Source organism: Rattus norvegicus, chromosome 5, assembly GCF_021556685.1.
Source record: "Rattus norvegicus strain SHRSP/BbbUtx chromosome 5, alternate assembly SHRSP_T2T, whole genome shotgun sequence".
In the NCBI taxonomy this organism is placed as follows: Eukaryota; Metazoa; Chordata; class Mammalia; order Rodentia; family Muridae; genus Rattus; species Rattus norvegicus.
In genome coordinates this window covers 155,821,444-155,845,824 of record NC_141538.1, presented here as the reverse complement: position 1 = coordinate 155,845,824, position 24,381 = coordinate 155,821,444, and the positions used below count along the sequence as shown (strand labels likewise).

General features: G+C 45.7%; 1 protein-coding gene across 24 annotated transcripts in view; it reads right to left on the bottom strand.

Moving 5' to 3' along the window:
• Positions 1-24,381, bottom strand: part of Usp48 (ubiquitin specific peptidase 48) — a 67,561-nt gene that overhangs the window by 31,765 nt on the left and 11,415 nt on the right. For 5 of the 24 annotated variants that reach the window (XR_015619916.1, XR_015619920.1, XR_015619923.1 and 2 more), the window contains 12 exon segments: positions 24,191-24,347; positions 23,256-23,383; positions 22,281-22,405; positions 21,556-21,664; positions 19,879-20,012; positions 18,905-18,987; positions 14,312-14,491; positions 11,123-11,251; positions 10,426-10,575; positions 6,053-6,250; positions 4,246-4,360; positions 2,381-2,511 (listed from right to left, as the gene is read on the bottom strand). Coding sequence is in view for 5 of the 24 variants with exons in the window: in XM_087550111.1 (XP_087406237.1) it covers positions 2,381-2,511; positions 4,246-4,360; positions 6,053-6,250; positions 10,426-10,575; positions 11,123-11,251; positions 14,312-14,491; positions 18,905-18,987; positions 19,879-20,012; positions 21,556-21,664; positions 22,281-22,405; positions 23,256-23,383; positions 24,191-24,347 (1,639 nt within the window). In the remaining 19 variants the exon portion in view is untranslated. 24 annotated transcript variants of the gene reach the window in all.

The window sequence follows — 24,381 nt, the reverse complement described above, 5'->3', positions numbered from 1 at the left end:
TGACATCAGATCAGACCTTGCACTGCACAGCTGTGCAAGGACATGCTGCTTTTCCTTCTCCTTATAGAAGGAAAGGGGAAACCCTCAGTGACAGCTAATGATGTCGACAAGATGTGAAATGAGCCAGCTGTGATCCCAGCACCCGGGACAATGAAGGCAGAAAGATCAGAACTTTAAGGGGATGACCTGGTCTGTGTCTTTATTTAAAAAAAAGAAAAGAGATGAGGCAAGCCTGGTTTAGAGTGAGTTCCAGGGCACTCAGGGCTACACCAGATTTGGAGGTAAGAAAGAAAGAAAGGAAAGAAGGAAAGGAGGAAGGAAGAGAGGGAGGGAGGGAGGGAAGCAGGCATGGTGGCATATGCCTTTAATTAATATTAGCACTAGGTAAGCAGAGGCAGGCAGACCTCCCATGTGAGTTCAAGGCCAGCCTGATCTATAAAACAGAATTCAAGGATAACCAGGGCAAAGAGAAACCTTGTCTCAAAATGGATGAATGGATAAAATTATAATCATTGAAATTTGCTTTTTCTAAATCTGAAAATTTAAAAGTCCTATGAGCTCTAACAAGTGTCACGTGTGTGTCATTTGTCATTCTCATCACCCGCTCTTCAGGGATTGAACAGAAACCTTACGTGAGACACATACTGCTGTTGGGGAAGTCTGTTACAGTCAACACCCGCCTGTCCTTGCTTGTCTGCACTCTCACTGTATGCAATTCTAGACACTGGAAATGGATCAAAGGAAGGAATGTAGAACATTTGGAAACTAGACTAGTTATTATTCGAGGGCTTTCCAGGTTAAGACAGGAGACAGTACGATACACTAAAGCTACATAAGGGCACTGTTGCCAAGTGCGGAGGCAGGAACCTATAATCTCAGAATGTGGGAGGTGGAGGCAGGAAGTCTGCAAGTTCAAGGTCAGCCTGGGCTGTAGCTCAGGCAGGCGCAGAGCACACTTGTACCCGCAGCACCAGGCAAAGCAAGATGCCCAGCCCCAGGCTTGCCTGTGCTATACTGTGAGTGCAGAGCAGGACAGGCATGGCTAGGTGAGGTGGGGGAGAGGAAGAAGGAAGGTCAGAGGGTAAAGGTCATCCTGAGCTACAGTGTTTTGGGGCACCCTAAGCCACACGAAAAAAAGTAATGTTTAGTGTAGAAAATATATGACTTCACAACTTACAAAACTGAATTAATAAAAATAGGGGTTGGGGATTTAGCTCAGTGGTAAAGCGCTTGCCTAGCAAGCGCAAGGCCCCGGTATTTGCACAGCACAGCAAAGGTGGGTGCTCTTGCCCAACTCGTGCTCGGCCCTCGGTTCCAGGCCCAGTCCCATAAAATATCAGAAATCTGGGTGAAAACTGCTCATAGGTCACTAACCATCCCTGAGTCCACTGACCTCAAAATTAGTAACAGACAGAACCATAATCTTCATCTGAGACCTAAAAGCCACTCTAAATGCCTTAATTTCCTTTGGTATCTGTTTACTGCTGGTTTAAAATAACACGATTTCCTGTCTAAAAGCAGGGCTCAGTCAAAGAAAGGACAAGCAATAAGCCGTCCAAATCCTGCCATTCTCGGGGTACGGTGCAGAGATCACACTGCTGAATGGCTGCTATCTGAGTCAAACTATGAAGTTCAACAGCCAAGAGCCTTCTGGAATTGAATTGTTCCCTTGAGGCTGGAGCAGAACTGTCATGAACTCTGCACGTGACTAACCAGGCTAACACTTGAGCCCAGAGCTCACTGCTCTAAAGGAGAGGCCTCAGGCCCTGCTGAGTCTGTGAGTAGAATATTAAAAGCTTGAACATATTATTTTTTGCCCCTAAGAGACCTTGAGACTTAATGAATGCTTTTAACATGCATGGACATAATTTTTTATCTAGGCAATTGTACTGAAAATGAAGACCAAAGGGTCCTGTCCTAGTGTTGCCCACCTAGAACATGAGCAAGCAGAGCACAGGAAGAGCTGTCAGACTTCTCATCAGATACCCCAAACTGTGGAGACATAGGGGAAGGGGGCCACGGTGCAGCTTTGCCACTGAGACACTGCAACTCTCTAAGCAGACATGAATCCCCACGTTCAAGAAAAGGCTAGGGACACAAATCTGCACAGCAACAGCTGAGGCAGTGAGAGGAACCCCGAGGAGACAGACAGACGCGCGCACACACACACACGAGGGCTCTAACTTTGGAAGCTAGGACACCCCATCACCTTTATGGAAGGGACTCCCGTTTATCAGAGAGAGACAGATAGACAGACAGACAGACAGACAGACAGACACACACACACACACACACACACACAGAGACACAGACACACACAGACACACACACACACACACACGGGTGCTAACTTTGGAAGCAAGGGCACCCCATCCATCACCTTTACTGAAGGGACTCCCGTTTATCTTTCCATTGCTTTGCTCCGCCTCACCGTCTTGCTCATCTAGTTGCTCAAGAGCCAGCTGGCGCCAGCTGCGCAAGGAAGACTTTCCTACCCAAAATCCATCACTGCTGTGGAAAAGAGAGAGCATTAAACCCTAGGTGATTCCCAGTGTTCTGTCCTTTTCTGTCTGTCCCCTGAAGCCCACAACTAAAATGAATTACAAACACTGAAATCAACTACTGAGCACACAACTCTTTCTAATCCAATTCCTGGTGTGAGCCATTTTCACACCTCACTACTACTCAGCTGCAGGTGTCTCTTCCATTCCCACTCTAGAGCTTGCCCTCTTTCTCATACATCAAACTAAAATCCATGCCAATCACATCCAGCCACCACTTTCAGCACACACAGCTATATACCTTTAAGTCAACACAAAGACACTCTTATCAATGCCACACACACCTATACAGTCAGGCCTCATGGGAGGCCGTGTAGAATGGCCCCAAAGGGAGCAGGCTTGGGCCTGCTAGAGTTATGCCAAACAAACAAACAACATGGGTGAATACCATCACTTGGCTGACTGACGGGTGCTCTGGAGTTGGGGTCAACACACTTCCCATACTGTGTTTCTTAAGGATGAGTATGTCCAACTTAGCTCCCTCTTTCAAGTTCACATCATTCTTGCTGAAGGAAGGGGACACTGCTTTCCCAGGCCTGCTGGGATGCTTTCTCCACACACGTTTCCTGTACCGCCAAACCTGAATAAGGGCACTGTTGCCAAGTGCAGAGGCAGCCACCTATAATCTCAGTCGAGCCCCAGTCGGGTCAAGATCTCTCTTCTTCCTTTCTAACAAAGTGAAGGCGGTGTCTGGCTTTTTTTTTTTAAAAAAAGAGAAAATACTCCAAAAATTCATTAAAAAAAAAAAATCCTAGTTTAAAAGCTGCAAAGACGGCTCGGTGGAAAAACTGGTCGTTGTTTCAGAGGACACAAGTTTGAGTCCCAGCATCCATGTGGTGGCTCACAACTGTCTGTGCTCTAGTCTTCAGGGATCCAGTGCCCTCTGGTAGCCTCTGTGGGAAACAGCCATGCATGGGAGGCACAGAACATGCAGGCAAAACCCCTACACACACAAACTAAATAAAAAATTTCAAGTTTCACTTAAAAGGTTTGTGTGGTGGGTGTTGGAATTTCTTGGGGTATAGGGATAGACCCGTGTGTGCTTGGAGGTACAAAGTTGTGTTGGGGTCTTCCCCTTTATTTACTGAAGAAGTGTTTCTTTACCTGTAGCTCACTGGTTCCAATTTGCCCCAGGAATCCCTCCTCTCTGCCTCCTGGAAATACTGTAACTTTGTATGTTGATATGGAGGATCAACTCATCCTCACGTGAGCAAGGCAAGCTCATTATCCACAAGGCCACAGAAAATCCACGCAAAAATGCTCTCTTTTAAAAAAATAAGTCCTGGGCTCACTCACCAGTAAAGGCATTTGCTGACAGATACAGGGCCCCTGACTTCAACCTCTAGGAGCCTCGTGGAAGAGAATCAAAGCCTGAAAGTTGTCCTTCTTCCTGTCTACACACGCTCCATGACACACACATAAATGACTGTATAAACAAGTTTAAAGACACTCACTCATGTAGTGCAGGCTGCCCTCCTGCCTCAGCCTCTAAAGTGCTAGAAGCAGAGAGGCGAGCCACGTCCCCCAACACCCTCCCACCCCACCCCCGAGCAAGCCTTACATGACTGCCCTGCTCCATCTACTGCCCACTTTCTAACAGTCAGCTCTGTTCTCAGAATGTGTAGGCAGCGGCCTGATAACAGTCTGGCAACAGTGTAGGCTCTGAGAAACAGCAGTCACATACCCCTTCATTGTTGCTTTCAGCAAATTGTTGACAGTTTTGTAATCTTCATTTAGTTGATTCTTCAGGCGCAGTATGCGACAGCGCTCCACAACACAGTCCTTACAGAGGGCTTTCACTAGAGGCAAGACACCAGAAACAAACGTCACTCTCAGTGCCTGCCTATGGGATTATTATTTGTACTGAACAAAGTACACAAGAATCTTAAATCTAAAGCACCAATTTTTACAGCACAATCAATGCATATCCTAGCTTTGCTGATTTAGACACTCACGCATCAATAGTTCTATACAAGAGATAGTGTCTGTCAACTATAATTAACTATGGCATTAAAGCATGATGTACCACATGGCCAAGACACTCATCACCAAATGGCTGACCCGGCAGGGGGAAGAGTCAACCTCTGAACCATATCTAACTTGTAATAGTCTTCATGCAGACATGACCTTCCTTCCAAGCAGAGGACACTGAAGAGAGGACAATGGAGGCCAAGACATAAGAGCACAGATATTCTAGGAATCACATGCGGTCTAACTCTTTATTTTATTTTATTTTTTTAAAAGATTTTATTTATTTTATATATGTGAGTACACTGTCACTGTCTTCAGACACACCAGAAAAGGGCAATGGATCCCATTACAGATGGTTGTGGGCCACCATGTGGTTGCTGGGAATTGAACTCAGGACCTCTGGAAGAGCAGTAAGAGCTCTTAACCACTGAGCCATCTCTCCAGCCCCCCTCTTTTATTACATGTTTACGTCTCACTTATTGTGTGTCTATAAATGTGTGTTGTGTTGTGTGTGTGTGTGTGTGTGTGTGTGTGTGTGTGTGTGTGCATTTGTCACAGTGCCCTTTGTGCACATCTGAGGAACACATGAGTCAGTTTTCGTCCATCATGGGGATCCCAGGAATTGCCCAGGTCAGCAGGATCATGGAAAACACTTCTACCTTCTGACCATCACATTGATCCTGAAATGTGAGTTTTTCAAAGAGCTTGCAGGGGCTAGAGAGCTGGTTCAGCACTCTCTCAAAAATAGAAGCACTGAGAATTTGTTCTTGAAAAGGACCTGGGTTCAGTTCCTCCTAAGTCAAGTTCCAGAGGTCTGATGCCATCTTCTAACCCGCTTCTCCTTGGCCCCACACACGTACATGATGCACAGACACATACACGTAGCCGAACATTCATAAAAATAAGATTTTAAAAAAGGGCTTCCCAATGATTGCATGGTTTATTAATTATGAATGCAATTAATTAGAATGCAAAATCCTCTATATAGGCAGGCCTATCGCACTTAATTAAATGCTGTGCATAAACAAAAATAGCACTTGACTTCAGGAAAGGGGAACTGGAGGTCATGCAATTCCCTCAGCCTCATCCGGGATCAGAAAAGGATCCATGTTGCCAGCTGCTTAAGAAAGCTGTGGGGCACAGAGCGTAGACACATGCTGACAAAACAACTCAGATACATTAAACAAACAGAATAGAAAAGTTCCTGAGAAGAAGCCAGAACCAAACAGATTGGCTATTCTTAGTTATATACATCTCTGTACATTCAGAATTCAATGTCCAGAGAACTAATCACGTTTATAAACTAAGAAATAACCTCCTAAACCTACAGAAACAAGACTAGAATGAACCAACCGAAGGCTTCAGGCTAAGATTATCGTGTCAGCTGGCAAAGTACTGTGGCGGATTCTCTTTACGGGGAGCCTATGTTCCTGTACTCCCTCAGCTGCCCAGCCTCACTTCCGTTCCACATAGTAAATCCATCCGGTCACCCTGCAAGCAGAGCAGATGCCCCAACTTACCAGTGAGTCTGGGACCTCCTCCATATCGACTATAGAAAATGTCAGCTGCGTATTCCGATATTCTCTTCATAATTGATATTTTGTCTGGATGGAGCTTGTCATGGGAACACAGGCAGGCATTATTATCAATAGGTTTGGTAGGGGTTGATTCATCCAGCCACTTCTGCAGCCACTCAAGAGAGACAAACTCATAGGGCTCTGAGGGAGAAAGGAAGGGAGCGAACTATGTATTTCTACAGTTTTTGGACTAAGTGATACAAGACATTGTACCCAAAAGACAGTGCAAGCTTTGTTAAAGTCAGCAGGCTCAGAAGAACTGCTAGGAGGTGACTGTAAACCCAGTTAGCTAGCGCTCCTGTGCATGCAAACTGCACAGAGCGGGCATAATTAGCCACACTCTCCAAGAGGCATCCACAGAGCCAAGTGCCTTGCTTGAGAGCACAGCAGAGCTTCCATGAGGACACTGTGTGCTGAACGGGAAAACTGCCACTTCCTCCCTTACTTTTCAGAAGTATGTGACAAACTAAAATGAGTAGCTAGGACCTGAGTTACAAGTTAACCTTGTCAGCTACAACCACACTTCATAAGCACATTTCAACACTCAATTTTCCTGCACCCAAAGGGAGGCTGGGGTTAAGAAAAAAAAATGACTTTCTCAAAGTCTTTATGATCTATTTATTTCATTATTTCAAGAAAATAATATATTTGAGATGAGTCCTAGGATGCAGCATGCTAGAACAGAATTAATTTTGAAGTTCAAAAATTAAGAACACTAACTATCTCAAAATGAATTTTAATTTAGGGAGAGGGAGTTCCAAATTTCCACAAAAGGCAAAATTAAAAATAAAGGGACAGTTTTAATTACTTACAAAATCTCCAGTGAGTCCCAGCATAAAACATAGGAGAAAACATACAGAGGTTGAATCCCTGAATTTGTACTGTGTGTTACTTCCGGGGAGATGTGAGGGCAGACACTTACTGCAAAGCTCACTTGGACCAGCCTCACTCTCCCCAGAGTCACAAACACAGAAGGTTAACTCCCACTGAGTTTTAGTGTAAAACATTTCACTGTTTTGTTTTTGTTTTTTTTAAAAAAAAGGAAGTGTCAGTTGCATTTCTGCCCTGAAACTAGATAGCCATGGCCTCTTCTGATCAACACTAAGGCAGCTACAAGGTGAGGTGGCAACTTCAAGGGGAGACCAAGGTCTAATCCAGCTCTGCCTCAAGAAATGTGAGTGTGAGCAAATCCTTTAAACTTTCTATGCTTCAGATCTTTAGTTTGCAAAATGAAGGTAATGACGCCTGCCTTCTACCTACCTCACAGAGATGTTGCTGAGGGTAAAAGATAAGATATGTGAAGCATTTTGAGCTTTTTGGAAGAAAAGAGATATAGAAAAGTTAATTATACATCCAAACAGTATATATAAGAGGAGACCATATGACATGGAACAGGTAAAATGGGTGTAGCTTTCTATAAGGTATCAACACAGCAAGGGCTAGGGCTGTAGTTCATGGTAGACTACTTGTCTAACATGAGGAAGCCCTGGGCCAAAACCCAGCATCACCAAAAATAAATGAAAACGCAAAACCGCACCACACGTGCCTTTTCTGAGGTACAGCCCAGTGGAAAAGTAACAGGTTTGAATGTGTGCTGGCCATGTTCAGTCCCCAGTAGTAGTCTCGCCCTAACCCCCAAGTCAGATTATAGCCAGTTATACTCAAAACATTTCCCCAATTTTAGGGCTGTTTATCAGGTTAGATGAGGTATCAAAACAATGTGGTGCCAGGGTGACCCATATCCGAGAGAAATAAAGTTTCCAAGATACTGCGACTTTCTAGTACAAAGTCCAAAAGCCAAGTTTTGAGTAATGTTTAATATTAGGCTTTTCAAGGTAGGCAGGATGATACAGGGTCCCAGATAAGGACTAATTCTCCAGGTGTCCTGTGTTTCCAGCTTCCAGGAGGAGGTGAACAGAGAATACCATCTATTGCTAATAATAACAGTAATAATAAAAAAACCAAACGAGTTTAGCTGTTAAGATGCTCAGCCCCAGGGGACTGAGGCTAGAGGCTGACCATGCTTCAGGCCATCAGGGCCATTATGGTGAGCTCCAGACCAGTTTGCGGTAGGGTGACGCCCTGTCCCAAAAGAACCTAGCTACTAAAAGGAGGAGGTCTCCTAGGATGGCTAAGATGCACAAGGGGGTACGTACTGGGATGAAAAGACCGGTGGGTCAGAGTCAAACTGTCTAGTCCACTTCTAGAATCCCACCGAAAACATCCAAATGAAGTTTGTTTGCTATTTTAGATTTTAAATTATGAATTAATATAAGATCCAATGATTAGGGGCGGGGAGGAGATCACATCTCACTGTATAGTTAAGAACAGCAAGAAAAAGCAGAGGCCGTGCCCACAATTCTGACCTAACATCCTACTTAATCCTCACAGCAACGACCTTCCGGCTTGTGAATTAGTGTGCTGCTTGTGAATTAGTGTGCTGCTTGTGAATTAGTGTGCTCGAGTCCTGAGAGAGGAGGCGTTACCTGTGGAAATAGGTCTTGCAGTGTCTGGGACTATGAAAGAGTGTCGCCTAGAACAATGGCGATGCTCCTCTAATCCCAGCACCATGGTGGCTGAGGTAAGAGGAGTGCCGTGAATTTGAGGCCACTCTGAGCTACAGAGTCAAGACCATCTTGAAAAGAAGGCAAATATCTTAGGTGAGTTTAAAGCAAGGTTCAAAAAATAAAAACCAATGGATTTTGAACACAACAAAGTTAAGAGTCTTAAATCATAACAGCACGAAAAATATAACCATTTACCTAGAAGTCAAGCACCTTCAAGTGTAAATAACAGAGGCCAAAGAGTTGGACTTTCTGGTAAGCCTTAGATTTTTAGAGCAGGCAGCCTTTCAAAAAAAAAATGTTCATAGGCTAAGATTTGCAAATCAAGGCAATATAAAACAATGGTGGCTCCAGAACAAGGAGTCTCCACTCTGTGAGACTCCTGATTGGCAAGGGCAGAGGAGCTCATGGTACCATGAAGAGTGGCTCATGACCAGGGCCTCTCCAGATACAAGTACCTGTTCTCCTCACTGCCTATGCCATTCTGTCTTGGGGAAGAGTCCTTATCCTTGTGAGAAGTACAGAAACTGACTCCCCAGTTGGTAGAACCGACCAACTCCTTTAAACAGAGGCCCATGAGCTGTGAATGCCTGCCTCCTGGGTCACCTCCTAGTCACAGGTCAGAGACCCTTTTAGCACTTAAACACAGTTCAAGAAGCAAGTCACAAAGAAGGAACTGAATCAAATTAAGCATCAGTTTGGAATGACATTTTTCCCTTTGGAGTGCTGGGGTAGAAACCAGGACCTATCCGTGTGAGCAATATGCTGTCCTTGAGCTGTACCAGTCCCCAGAGAGAACATCTAGAGACTTTTCACACAGACCGCTATAGCGACTTGAAGTTGGCTTTGATTTAAAATTATCCCAGAAATGGCAAATTAACTTAAAAAGGCTAAAAGACCTCAGCACACTTGGGCTTGAACACTTATGTTTTTAAGTTCCGACACACTGCTCTCTTCCACATGCAGGGTTAGGCTGGCTTTGTCACAAACAAATCCCAGCCTCTGAAGGCACAGGGTAAATTCAAATAACAAAAAGGAACGCCAGGTGGTGTGGGCAAGCCTAGGCCAGAGGAGAGATAGATTCCTACTTCTAGCCCAACATTTCACATTTAAAATTGTGTGCATTTATGTCAGTTAACACAATTAGGGAACAAAGTGGTTTTTAAAAAAGAGCCTCAGCGATCCAGTCAGGTATTTGGAAGAGAAAAATGTAGAAGAGAAAAATTTAGACAAGGCTTCATTCACTACACAGCTCTGGCTAGCATGAAACTTGCCCACATCTCACAGAGATCTGCCAGCCTCTGCTGGGATTAAAGACATACACCACCACGTCTGGCGGTAAAAATATTCTTTTTTCTTACATTCGTGGTAAGGAGGGGGAAGCACACGAGCTAAGGACAGCCTGTAAGGTCAGTTCCCTTCCACTACGTGTCCTAAAAATCAAACTCAAGGTTGGCAGACTTGGTGGCAAGTACTTTATCCCCTAAGCTGCCTCACCTGCCCACAGTAAAAAAGTCGTTACGGCTTGGGAGTGCAGACCTAAGTAAGTCTCCCACTTTGAAGAGGTCGTGACAAAGCAATGTATACTGGGTATTCTGTCTAGTCACTGCCAATTAGCATGATGATTTCAGAGGCCCCTAAGGAGGAGATGGTTTTCATATACATGTTTTCAACATCTAAAGAGAAAAGCACCACAGAACAGAACCCCAGGCATTCAAAGGCAATAGTGTTGTCCTGGAATATCGCACAGACCAGCTCCAGCAGGCAACCTTTGGTACAGCTCCTTCACCTCCTCGTGCTTCGCTCTGCCCTTGTCCACACTCTGCCTGCGCATCTCGGCCATTTCTACACACCACTCTTCAAATTTGGAATTATCCCGATCCACCAGCTCTTGGAGAAAGGCTATCCAAAAGAGAAACACAGAGACCAACCTTATCCCCTTTACCAAAGACAAAGGCTACACTGATAAACACATTATTCCAAGATGGAGGAATACTGCAATGGAAACCTGTACTAGAGGTCACCTTTTGCTAGACCTCCAGGCTGAGGAACCCTAAGCAGCAATGAAGCCGCCCCGATGACCCACCCCAAAGGACAGAAGCATCAAGTGGCTCCACCAAATGGGACCCACCAAGTGCTCCCACTTCTTTTGTTGTACAATTTATAAAAAAAAAAAAAGCCAAATTTCAGTCTAGGTTACCTTTTCCTTTTAACATAAATTAAACATCGCTTCTGCCTTTCTTGGGAATGGGATAATAAAATAGCCCAAGGCTCGGTCATTCCAAAGGCTGGGAAACTGGTAAATTGGTGACTAGCACTCACTTTTCAGTAACATTTACCATACTGAAGAGATAGATCTGTCCCAATGAGCAATATGGTGGCTGTCTTTATTGACCTGGAGTACAGAATTCTAAGGCATTCCCGAAAGCAATCCAGGAAAAGTGGTTACCTGGGACTTGAACCATCGTGTGGTTCTTTTCCTGGGTTTGCAGTCTATAAACCAACATGTATGCATTTCGAGAGCAGTGAGTTCCTTTGCCACACTTGGGTTTTCGGGTCTGGGACTTAGAAGGTTCTGCTGGGAAAAAGAAATTAAAAGACAATTTAACCAGATTGGTTTAAGGTTTGGGGGTGGGGGACCACTGGAGAGATGGCTCACCAGTTTAGAGCACTGACTGCTCTTCCAAAAGTCCTGCGTTTAATTCCCAGCAACCACATGGTGGCTCGCCACCTATAATGGGGTCTGATGCCCTCTTCTGGTGTGTCTGAAGACAGTAACAGTGTACTCATAACATAAAAGAATAAATTTGAAAGAGAGAGAGGTTTGGTGGGGGAGGGACTATATGCCTCACATGGCTCAGTGAATAAAGAGCTCACTGCACAAACATGACCTGATCCTTTCCCCAAGAGTCTACATTTGAAAAGCTGGGCGCAGTGGCACACACTTGCCATTTCAATGCTCAGGCTGCGGAGAGGAGCAGATCCCTGGGGATTAGAGGCCCTAAACAAGTGCCATGCTGTTTAGACCCTGTCTCAGAAAAACAAGATGGGTGGCACCCAGGAGACCTACACACAAACAGCACTTCTAATAGCTGGGGAGCTGGCTCAGCAGTTAGGAATACTGGCTGCTCTTGCAGAGGACCAGAGTTCTCAGCTCCCAGCACGCAAGTGGCAGCTCATGGCCACATTACCTATGCTTCCTTCCTGTTCTCACCCCCTTCTGGCTCCACGGGCTCTAGGAGCATGGACAGCAAAGTACACACACACTTCAGAAGTCTAAAATAGCTAAACACCTAAACCATTAAAAGGCCATAGAGATGCAGCAGGTCCTGATGGGTTCTGTGCATCTGTGCATGCAGAAGCACAGGCAGCACTGGTGACATGGGGACAACTGTTGGGAGTCACCTACCATGTGGGCTCCAGGGCTCGAACCCAGGCCAGAGGCTTGGCAGCGAGCACTCTTACCCACCGGGCCATTTGAAGATGTGTGAGAAGAGCCCAGTGCCCGTTCTTGTCACACTCGGTGCATTTCCTGAGATAGTCTCACACCTCAGCCAAGGTTGCTCTCAAACTCTCGGCCTTCTGCCTCAGCCTCTAAAAAGCTGGAATTACCGGTATGTGCCACCATGTCTGTCTTTAACACTCCATTTTTAAAAGATGAAAATACATCCCCGGGACAAACGACATAAAAGCAAAGTCCTATTTGCTGAACACAGAATGTATAACTACACTTGGGGCCCAGTCAGAAGCTGGCTTGATCTAAACTGGTCCAGTGCAGTATATCGCACCCCCAGGCCTACCTGGTGGCTGTTTTTTTGTTAAAGATTATATATATAAATAAAATGAGTACACTGCAGCTGTCTCAGACACACCAGGAGAGGGCATCAGATCCCATTACAGATGGTTGTGAGCCACCATGTGGTTGCTGGAAACTGAACTCATGACCTCTGGAAGAGCAGCCAGTGCTCTTAACCGCTGAGCCACCTCTCCAGCTGCAACAAGTATTTTCAACAGCTAAGCCACCACTAGTAGCTCCCTTTAAAAAAAAAAAACGGGGGGGGCGGGGGGGGCGGGGTTGGGGATTTGGCTCAGTGGTAGAGTGCTTGCCTAGTAAGCGCAAGGCCCTGGGTTCGGTCCCCAGCTCCGGAAAAAACAACAACAACAACAACAATTAAATCTTACAACTCTATGTTGAAAACTATAATAATCAGTAAGAAATAGCCAAAATGAAATCACAATTATTTATAACCAAAGGTTTATAAAAATAGACTTTAATCTTAACACTAGTCCTACAAAAACAAAAAACAACACCCCCAAAAGGCTGCAGTGAGTTAGGGAGCAGAAAGTCACGGGGTAAAACTGGAGCTTAGCACAACTTGGATCTTTTTGAGGCTGGCTGTGGAAGTAGTGTCAGCAGGGCTGGTCTTTGCGCTTGTGAGCGCTCTTCTCCATGGTTCACCATGGCTGGACAACACACATTACCCCAGAGCCTAAGAGCAGAGCTGCTGAGACACATCTCCCTGTCTGTCATGAATGTCCTGAAACCACAAGCCAATGCCTTCCACAGCCTTCCACCTCAGCTTTGTCCTCAGATAATGCAACAATGACAAGATGGGGAACAAACAGAGTATATAAACGGAATAAGGTTCAAAGACTGAGAGTCAGCAAGGCCCGAGTGCCAACGCTCCTCCACTACTAGACACCTTGACAACGCGGTTGAGGGCCAGCTCTGGTAGCACATGGGTGGAATCCCAGCAACATCAAGAAATGGAACCCCCTAGAAACTTACTGGCAGGGCTAGAGAGATGGATGGCTCAGGGGGTTAGAGCAGTGGCTACTCTTCCAGAAGTACTGAGTTCAATTCCCAGCAACCATGTGGTGGCTCACAACCATCTCTAATAGAATCAGACAGAAGCTGTCTTCTGTTGTGTCTAAAGACAGCAACAGTGTACTCAAATACATAAAATAAATCATGAAAGAAACTGATTTAAAAAAAAAAAAAAAGACAAGGAATCCAGAGGCAGGAGGATTGCCACTGGAGAGTTCAAGGCCAACCCGGGCCTGGTTCAAAACACCAAACCTTCAGTTAAGATCCTAGAAGGGCGGTTGGGGATTTAGCTCAGTGGTAGAGCGCTTGCCTAGGAAGCGCAAGGCCCTGGGTTCGGTCCCCAGCTCTGAAAAAAAGACCCAAAAAAAAAAAAAAAAAAAAAAAAAAAAGATCCTAGAAGGGCAAGTAAGTGTTGGAGACCTGGCTGCCATCTGGCAAACAAAGTTGGTGGGTGACAGCTGAAGTGGTGAAGGGCTGACATGGACTGTGGCTCAGACCAGTTTCTCTGTGACAGTTATTAAGTCTTCACCTCGGGAACAGGACCACGCAGTCTCCCTCTAGCAGACAATATCCTCCTGGTCAGCCAACTTTCTTTCCCCTGCTAACCCTGTAACTGAAGCGGATCCCTCTGCCTGCCTGCTTTCATGGCACAGCCATCCCTGCGGTAAAATGTCTGGTTATCCTTGAAACAGGAACTGCTACAGAGGATGCCTCGTGGGGTTCAATGACCCCGATAACCCTTAATCTTGGGCCAGACACTATCAACAAAATTTATGTTTTAAAAGGGCACTCACAACGTAAAGATTTTACCTAGATCTTCCTCAATCCCTAGCTGTAGTTTCTTCCCCTCCATCTTCTCTATGTCCTCATCATTGAACTTGTACCAGTCTCCAGACTGGGGGTCTTTCACGTGGGCGATGTAGTGGCCGGAATAGGCACTGACTCCTCTGTGGATGAGGACCGCGCTGAGCTCGTACACAAAGGACCCGCCTGCAGAGACAGAAGGCTTTATAAGCACAGCTTTCGGGGACAGCATGCCTGAGAGCTTGAACATAAACCAGTATCACTGCAGTCCTTCATGTGCACGACAGAATGCAAACAAGATACCTAACAGCCAGCACCGGGGTTTCACCCCCACCGCTCAGCACCCCAAAGACTGAGATAACGACAAACAGAAGGCACAGCCAAACAACTCAACTGGGCAAAGACCACCTAAGATGATGTTTACAAAACATACGTGCCTTAAAAAACAAAAACAGTGTGACAATCCAACAAGAGGATTGCTGCAAGGTAGAGGCTGGTGTGGGCTATTTGGTAAATTCTAGGCAAGGATGAATACTAGACATGTCTCAAAATGACCAAAATACAAAACACAACAAAAAGGGTAAAGTCTCTTCATTTTGCCCGTGTGGTCTTGTCTTCACTTCCCTATGGAGAAAGCACTTAAAACTCAGCAATTCACCAGCCTCCGCTTCTTCAATGTTGGGAAAGTATAATTGTATACCGTCATGTTCAGCTCAATAAAACCTTCTAAGGGTTGGAAAAAGTTAGGTGTGGTGGTTTGCACCTTTAATCCCAAAACTGCCCCCCCCAGGAAGATCTCTGTAAATTCCAAATTAGCCTGACCTATATATAGATAATAGTGACCCTATTTCAAAAGAAGAAAAAATGGGTCAGACACACATGGCACATAAACATGCATGCAGACCAAACACTCAGACATAAACACAAACTTTAAACAAAATCACAACTAAAATAAAAGATAGTTTCAACCTCCACAGGGAGGCTCATAACCACCTATAACTGGACTTAATGTCCCCTTCTTCTGACCTTGGCAGGCACAAGGAATGTCCACGTACACAGACAACAGGCTCACACATAAAAACAAATCACCCAAAACAAACTCTTAAAGAAAAACTACCTGACAATGACCAAGCATAATTTAACCACACTGTACGGAGCCATCCTGTGTCTATAGATCCTGGAACTGCTAATAAGTGACAGCTCTCAGAGACAATTACTATCGTAACAAGTCTTCATACCTAACTCACTATCTTGTTCCTATAATAGTCGGTCTATCACTCAATCAATAAAGAACAAATATGTAGGACCCTGTTTACTACTGGAGGAAAATACCATACCAGTTGACCAAACAACAAAATCCTAGCTAGCACCCTTGTAACTTAGCAAGAAAGACATCAATAAAGACTAGAATGTACATCAAAACTCGAGGTTAAGATAAAAATACTGCTGAGGAGAAAAGCAGATATTTCTGAATTGGGCCACGGAGGATCCCATTGCTCCTCGGGTAGGACAAGAAGACAGAAGTGGCTGGAAGCTTTTGGGCCAGCTAGCCTTGGTGTATATGGGTGACAGCAGAAACAGACCCCACTAAATTAAGGTGGAACACAAGAATAGACCCCAGGAGCTGGAGAGATGGCTCAGCGGTTAAGAGCACTGACTGCTCTTCCTGAGGTCCTGAGTTCAAATCCCAGCAACCATATGGTGGCTCACAACCATCTGTAATGGGATCTGATGCCCTCTTCTGGTGTGTCTGAAGACAGCTACAGTGTACTTATATATAATAAATGGAAAAAAAAGATTTTCACTTCAGTAATAAAAATAAATGAAAAATTAAGTATGAAGAAAACGAGATTAAAATAAAACTAAAGAATATGATTACAGAAAAAAAAGTAGATTAACTAAAAACCAAACAAATGTCTTAAAACTACTTAACTAACGGTAAAAACCATAGAAGAGCCAGGACACCTCAAAATACCCAGAACCAAAGGAAAACTGCAGAGGAAGCTCACCCTCAGACCAGGTTTCCCTGAATAGAAAAACTTTTAAGGCAGAAAGTAGAAAATGCAACTGACCACAACCCTGAGAGCAAGGAAGAAGAGCGCAGACAAACACTGCACTAAAAACACTCAGGTGGCCTCCATGAGGAGGGCAAATAAATGGAATAATGGAAAATCCAGTCAATACTGCAAACACTAAGACCAAAGAAAGGACCTTAAATAAGACAGGATGACAGAAAGACGATCACAAGGACAAGAATAGGACTGCACTCAACAGTGGTGGCCGAGACCAAGGAAGGATAGCTTCAGTACAGTGTACACAAGCAGCTGCCTACATTCTGAGAATGAGTTTCACAAAGAAAAAATACACTTTCAGAAGATGGCATGCACAGGGAATCTGTCACCAAAAAAGAAAAAGCAAAAGCCAAAGATGTTTATACACAATGGCTTGATGTAAGAACAGGAAGGACAGACGGCTTGGTTAGCATAGTTCTTGCCACAGGAGCACGAGGGTCTGATGATCAGCACCTGCTTTTCAAAACCAAGGCACGGGGAAGAGCAGGAAAAGGTGCTCACCAGCAAGCCTGACAACCTGACTTTAACCCCTGGGCCCTAAGGGAAGGAGGGAACCAACTTTAAGTGGTTCCTTGACCTTCATACATGCACCCTGGCATGTATAAAAACATGCACACGCAAAATGACTTATTTTAAAAGGCAAAGTATGGGTGGTATATGTCTGCAATCCCAGTGCCCTATAGATGGAGACAGATACATTCCTGCAGCTCACCTGGCCTGACAAAAACCGAGTTCAGTGGGAGCATGTGGCAAAAAAAGAAAGCAGCTGGAGAGATGGCTCAGTGGCTAAGAGCACTGACTGCTCTTTCAGAGGTCCTGAGTTCAATTCCCAGCAACCACATGGTGGCTCACGACCATCTGGAATGGGATCTGATGCCCTCTTCTGGTGTCTGAAGAGAGTGACAGTGTACTTATATACAATAGTTAATAAATCTAAAAGGGGGGAGGGAGGAAGAAGGAAGGGAGCTCTTAAAGAAGGGAGAGCCTGCAAATCCTGGCACTGGGAGACAGACAGCCTAGGTTAAACAGCAAGACTTTGTCTCAAAAGTAAGAAGGGGCTAAAGAGAAGGCTCAGGGATTAAGAATAATTGCTGCTCTTGCAGAGGACCCGAATCACCAGTTTCAGTAGGTCTGATGCCCTGTTCTGGCCTCTGAAAATCAGGCCCCTGTGCAGTCAACATGCACTCACTCACTCACTCACTCACTCACACATAAGTGAAAGTAAAGCATGAACTTTTACAGTCGTAATTCAGAAGAAAACAAAGTTCCCTAGTTCAAAGAAAAGCAGCAGGAAAAGAGGAAAAAATTTCATGGCCTCAGATAGACCACAAATTTCCAAGTCTGGGAGGTCCTCAAGAATAACACTCTGTGATGACAGCTAAGGAGAGGGTCCCAGACATAAAGCTAAGGGAGGAATTCACACTTGCCCCCACTCTAGGAAAATCTCTTCCCAGGTTTGATAAGCAGAGGCCAGTGTGCCCAAGGTAGCAGGACCAGAAGACACTATGTCCCTTTTCACACTGCCAGTCATGGACTGAGGTAACTAAGGTGGCCCCCTAGAGAAGCAAGGAGCTTGAAAATGCAAATGAAGGGCGAGGCCTCAAGAAGGAAGAAGACAAGGTAAAGGACTACAGGTGTGGGAAGCAGATTTGAGCCACTAGAGGTGGAACAGAGCAACATGAGGGAGGACCCTGAGGACAAAGGGAAGGAACCACGAATGTGTACGCTAACCTAAATTGTTAATTCAAAGAGGGAGGGGCCTCGTGACGGTAAATCAGTAATCAGGTCAAGCATAAATGGACTCGCCAATCCAGGTGAAAATTCATGCTGTCCAATTAGACTTCTTTATGTGTTGTCTAAAAACTTCTACTTTGACAGAGATACCTGCGATGCTGTTTCTCCAGGAACCCTCCCCACTCAGAGCAGCAGCAGTGCAGCAGGACTAATTGCATGTTATCTCTGCCTGACAATATCCCAGGAGGCAAAGAGAGTGAGCCCAACTATCAAGCCCAGGGAAACACGTAATGCCAAAGAAAGAATAAAAGAAAAGTTGATATTGGATGGTCGGGAGGGAAAAGGGACAGTGTGTAAGCACCCAGTGGACAGCAGGATGCTGGGATGGCCTCCTTTCTGAGTGGTTCATACAGATATTCACTTTCACAGTATACAGGACCACATTTCTATTTCGAGCTTTAAAAGGAGACAGGACAGCATCCGGTGAGACATGTAAAATTTAAGTGTGCGAACGAACTCTTTTTTTTTTTTTTTTTTTTTTTGGGTTCTTTTTTTTTAGGAGCTGGGGACCGAACCCAGGGCCTTGTGCTTCCTAGGCAAGTGCTCTACCACTGAGCTAAATCCCCAACCCCATGTGTGAACTCTTACAAATGAAAGCCACATCTTGTCAAAAAGCTGCTGTTCGGACAGAGACTGCAAACAGGGATTTAAGGACACTGCAGCTGCGCACATGGAGAGCAGGCCACGGTTCCCTCCCAGACTAACACCAGTCACAGCTCGGGAAAAACAGTACCTTTGTGCTCCACATATGGCTCCATATCTAGGCTCTCCGAGAAGCCAATATAAGCATTAAGTTTCTTCTTGTGTCCAGTTTGCCTGCCATGAAGAAGACAGACAGTCAAACCCGCAGGAAGGTGTGCACACGCTGGCTGCCAGATCCTTGACAACCCCACAGCAGCCAGATTCCACCGCAGTGTGGTGCACAGTGGCAAAGGCTGAGCTCCAGATAAGTTCTCACACCTAACAGTTCAGGCTGGAAGCAGAGACTGTGTGTCCAAGTGCAAAGCTACCTTAGTTTTGTGATGAAAGACGCATTCCCATGGAGAGAATTTTATTATATACAATCAAACAGGGAAAAAAAAAAAATCAAGGCAGTGCAGGTCCTCATGGTTTTTAGTTAAAAAGCTAAGGAAAATTAACAGTGGTTACAAACACAGATTCTCCTGGCGTCTCCAGCTCCTATCCGCATACACCTAGCCTCTGAGGAATTTACTGCACCACTGCTGGGATGCAGTGTTTGAAGACCTCTGCAAATTCTATAGGGGCTCCGGGGGAACTTTGGTATTATTATTCTTATGATATTTTGTAAACTCTTCCTCCTTCACCTGATAATTAGTTTAATAAAGAGCTTACAGCCAAAAGCTGGGCAGGACAGGGAAGGCAAACCTTTTCTGGGCTGAGGGAGGATTTTTGGAGAATAACCAGGTATAACATTCGCCAGTGGGACACGGAAGAAAGTTGGACGTATGTGGGCGGGGGTGCAACACGTGTGGTGTGACAGGCACTTCAAGAGTCAGGCTAAGTCACATGAGCTAGCTGGGAGGCAACCTAAGCCAAGACCTAAGCTATATACATAATACACTAAGTCTCTGTGTCATTAATCATCTGATGGTGGGTCCAAGAAGGTCCAGCCATACATCATCATGAAGGCTCCATGTGAGCCATTCTACCACTGTCTTCCCCTGCCAGTTGCCTGCACAGACTCACCGGTCAAACACAAAACGCATCAGCTGCAAGTTCAGAGTGCAAGGGAGGCTCAGAAGTCGGATTTTCCGCGTGGCATTCTGTTTGCTTTGACAGTTTTCACAGAAGTATCGATTGTCTCCTTCTAACCTTTCTTCCTGATTAGGAACAAGACAGACTAGTTAGGAAGGGTGTGTGCAAGTGTGGAAAGCTCTGGTGTAAAACACAACTATGAGCTAGCAGCTTCCATCCAACTACAGATACCACACTCCTTCCACTACCACCCTCCTCCTCCTCCTCCTCTTCCTCTTCCTCCTCCCCGGCCTTCTGCGGCTTCCCTAGCCCTGTTGCTTCTCCTTAATTACTTCAGAGGTCAGGGCTAGAAAAATGGCTCTAGTTCTTCCCCCTCCTTCATGTTCAAGGGAGACATGTTTAACACCAACCTGTGTTTGTGTGTGCACATGCAAGTACCCTGTGTGGTGCTGGCATTCAACATGCTGAGCAACCTCTCTGCTACCAAGCCACACAGAACAGTCTCTCCCTAAAGTAGCTAAGCTGGCTTTGAATTCCTGGTCTATCCTCAGCTCACAAGCAGTTCTTCTCAACCCCGCCTTTCTCAGCCTTCTTCCATTTAGCAAAGACATTCTTCCAACTCACCGGGCCTGCAGACCCTAGACTCTCGCCTTCATACTCAGCGTAGAAGTTTGATTGACTCTAGCCGGCCAGCCAGCCCTCCTCAGCACTTCAGTTAACCCAGGCCTGGCAGCCCTGCCCTTCAAGCCTCTCAAGAGACAGCACCTGCAGGCGTCCTTTGAGACTGGCCCACGACAACAACCATGATGGTCCTTGAGTCTCACTAGATGTACAAGTCAGACTTCCAACCAGGCCTCTCTGCTATGACCATCTCCCCAGCTATTTGTTTTCTGTCACTCTTCATGTGCTCAAGTGCTATGCCACACATACCTTCCTGTCCTCAAACCACAGGCCCAGTCCCACCTCAGCTTGGGCTTTGGGGACTCAGATGCCCAGAAAGACCCTTCTCCTGCTTTCCTGTAAAGCACCCAGGGGCCGTAACCATCCCATTTCAGACTACAGCCAGCCCTCCCTGCATTATCCTTCCCTACACCACGGTGAATGACTGCTTCTGTCTACTTTTGTTAATTTAGTGAGCCCCTAGCAGCCATACTGCACCCCAACCTCCACTGAAGCTGACTATGCCTATTGTCGCCAAAACTGTCAACAACTAAGTGAACACTCGGGAAGTCTTTAGCTGGATAAACTCAACAATATTAATGGCTTCCGGCTACTAATGTATACAAGGGAGAACGCAAAGTCAACGCTGTTTAAAGGCAGGAAGTTGTGTGCTCCAAGTTCAGCAGCCATCACAACTGCCCACCTGGTCAAGCTTGATAGCCAAAGGTTCCTCAGAGCCACCTCTGTAGAATTCAGAATATATAAAAAGCAGAGACAAGGGAGGGGCATATGCTGTAACTTTACACACAAATTAGCATACAAGGCTCTAAATATAAGTCAAGGTGAAGACTGCTCTGGTGCTTTATAGTTCCTTGGGACCTTTACAAAAACAGGTATACCTCATTTGAAAGCTTCCAATAATGGATGTACCTATGAATCAAAATGCCACCCGAAATGGCAGGGAGCCACCAGCGAGCAGAAGAACCACACATGCTGACAATTAAGTACCTTCAGGAACTCGGAGATGCAGTCTGTTAACTGCTTGTGGCCTTGGATGTTTAACTCCAGTTCATAGAACTTCGATACGAGCTTAGACTCTCGGCCACACTGACTGCACCTGCGAGGAAACAATTAACACTAAGTCAGAGTGAGCAGAGCACCCATGTCACTACAGCACACACCCTGCACCAGCGGCTCTCATGGTGGGCGCTCACGGGTCAAATGTCCTGTATAGCAGGTATTTATGTTTATGTTACTACTCAAGACAGCAGCAAAGGGACCATCATAAGGCAATGATGAAATAATTTTATGGGGTCACCACAACATAAGGAGCTGTATTAAAGGGTCGAAACATTAGGAGGGTTGAGAACCACTGCTCCCATCATTATTACAGAAACTGTAGCGCATAAATTACATGTAAAATAACAACAAAACCTGACCAGGGGATCAGCCTCTCTTGGACTACATACAACCTCCCCAAGTGGTGGAGACTCAGCCTGCCAGCCAGTTCTGACCGTACATCTCAGCCCACACTACACAGCCGCCAAAGACTTCAGGCAGACAGCTCCCAACACCTGGAGCACTCAACTGCCATGGGCAAGGTGGCTGCTTCTACATGTCCCTGCTGAACTGTACTGCTATAAACACCGTGGGCACCATGGTCACCCACCGCTGTGATAACCTGGGTCTGAAATGAAAGGTAACGGCAGGCAGGAGAGCTGCAGTAGACTCACACTGTCACATAGGCGTACTCCCCACAGAACTGCTGCTGCACGACGTTCCGAACATCCGGGTTCTTCTGTTTAGACAAAGTGTCTTCCAACAGCGACATAAAGAGCTTGGAAAACTCTTGTGCATCCTGCAGTTTAAATTAATGAAAACAAAATACTACTCAGAAACTACCTGCATTTCCAATTTAGCGTCTCACAAAGGCTACGGCTAGACTTGACTCAGTTTTAACAGAGTTGACAGACTGGAGAAACGGCTGCTCTGGCACAAGAATACCCAGGTTCAGTGCCCAGTGCCTTCCCGGTGTACTGCAGCTGTATCTCTAATACCAGTTCCAAAAGGTCTGACGCCTTTCAGCCTCTTCGGGGAAGAGGCACGAGACAGAGACAATAGTACACAGACATCCACACAGGCAAAACAGCCAAGCATTTAAAATAAATTAAAAACAAAACACAACTTTAAAAACCGGAGAGTACAGAGCACACAGGCTGGAGAGACGGCTCAGCACTCAAGCTTTTGCTGTTCTGCTGGAGGATCCCCCAGTTCCCAGCACCCATATCAGGAGTTCAAAGCCACCTGTCTCTCCAGTTCCAAAGAACCCAACACCCTTCCCCCACACTGGCCTCCATGACCACCTAAGAACACATGGTCTGCACACATGTACTTAAAATCAAACAAGAGAACGGCAAGCACACAGAACACACTGGTCAGCAAGCAAAGGCAGAGTGGCTTTTAGAAAGATTATCAGTGTGTCCTGATACTAAGTAGACCAGGCTGGCCTCAAACTCACATCTCCCTGCCTCTGCCTCCCAAGTACTGGGATCAAAGGTGTTTGCCACTATGCCAGGTCAAAACCTACATTTTAACAAGCGCCCGGCTTCATCTTCCCTAGAAAGCTCTAAGGAGCACCTCAGCCCCTCAGCACCCGTGGAGGTGAGGATGCCGGGTGGCATGGAGCCCAGGACTGAAGCTGTTCTCACCTGCTGCTGGCCAGTGTCCAAGCCCAAGGCTTTAACAAATCCTGAAGGATCGATGTATCGTCTGTTACTGTTTTGCAACAAAGCAAACAAGTACTGAAGATGCTCACAAATTGTCTGAGGCTCATAATCTATCAAAAGAAAAAAAGCAAGCTTCATTTAAAAACAAAACTACCTACTTCCAGCCAAGCAGGAGGTACATGCTCATAATCTCTGACTCTGTGGCTGCTGGGAACTGAACTCAGACCTGTGGAAGAGCAGTCAGTGCTTTTTTTTTTTTTTTAAAGATTTATTTATTTATTATATAAGTACACTGTAGCTGTCTTCAGACACACCAGAAGAGGGCATCAGATCTCATTACAGATGGTTGTGAGCCACCATGTGGTTGCTGGGAATTGAACTCATGACCTCTGGAAGAGCAGTCGGGTGCTCTTAACCACTGAGCCATCTCTCCAGCCCCCGCAGTCAGTGCTCTTAACTACTGAGCCATCTCTCCAGCCCCAAATGCTGTATTTTTATTTTATGTGTATGTGTTTTGGCTCCGTGTGTGTGTTCCATGTGTGTGCTTGGTACTCCCTGGAAGTGGAGTCACAGATACTGGAAACCTGAACGCGGGTTCTTTACAGAATAGCAAGTGCTCTAAACAGCTGAGCCATCCATCTCTCTAACCAAAGAACAAAGTTTTAAAAGTATTCTTGAGGGGGCAGGCAATGGCCTTAAATTCCTTGTGTACCTGAAGAGGACCAGAATATTTCACTGGAGAAGAATAATTTTTAAAAAGCTTCACTTATTGGTTGATGTACTTTGGATTCCCTGAATGTTTATAGTGTCATCCGTGGCATGGAGCCAACCCTATTTCCTCCTTTGTAGCAGGCAAATGAGAGAGTTGGCTGGCCACGCCCTCAGCAGGAAGCCCCTGCTCCCCATTCGCTACAGACCTTTTCCTCCACGGATACCATCTCCCTTCGTGTAATCACTACAGGTGCTTGGGCATAAGTATAGCGCCTGCCGAAGCTCCAAGTTGAGGAACCACACCTGGAGGAAGGTGTTGACGTAACAGGTGGCTCCCAGATTAGTCAGGCCCACAAACGAATTCTACAGAAACAAGAGTTACAGTAGCAACGTTAGC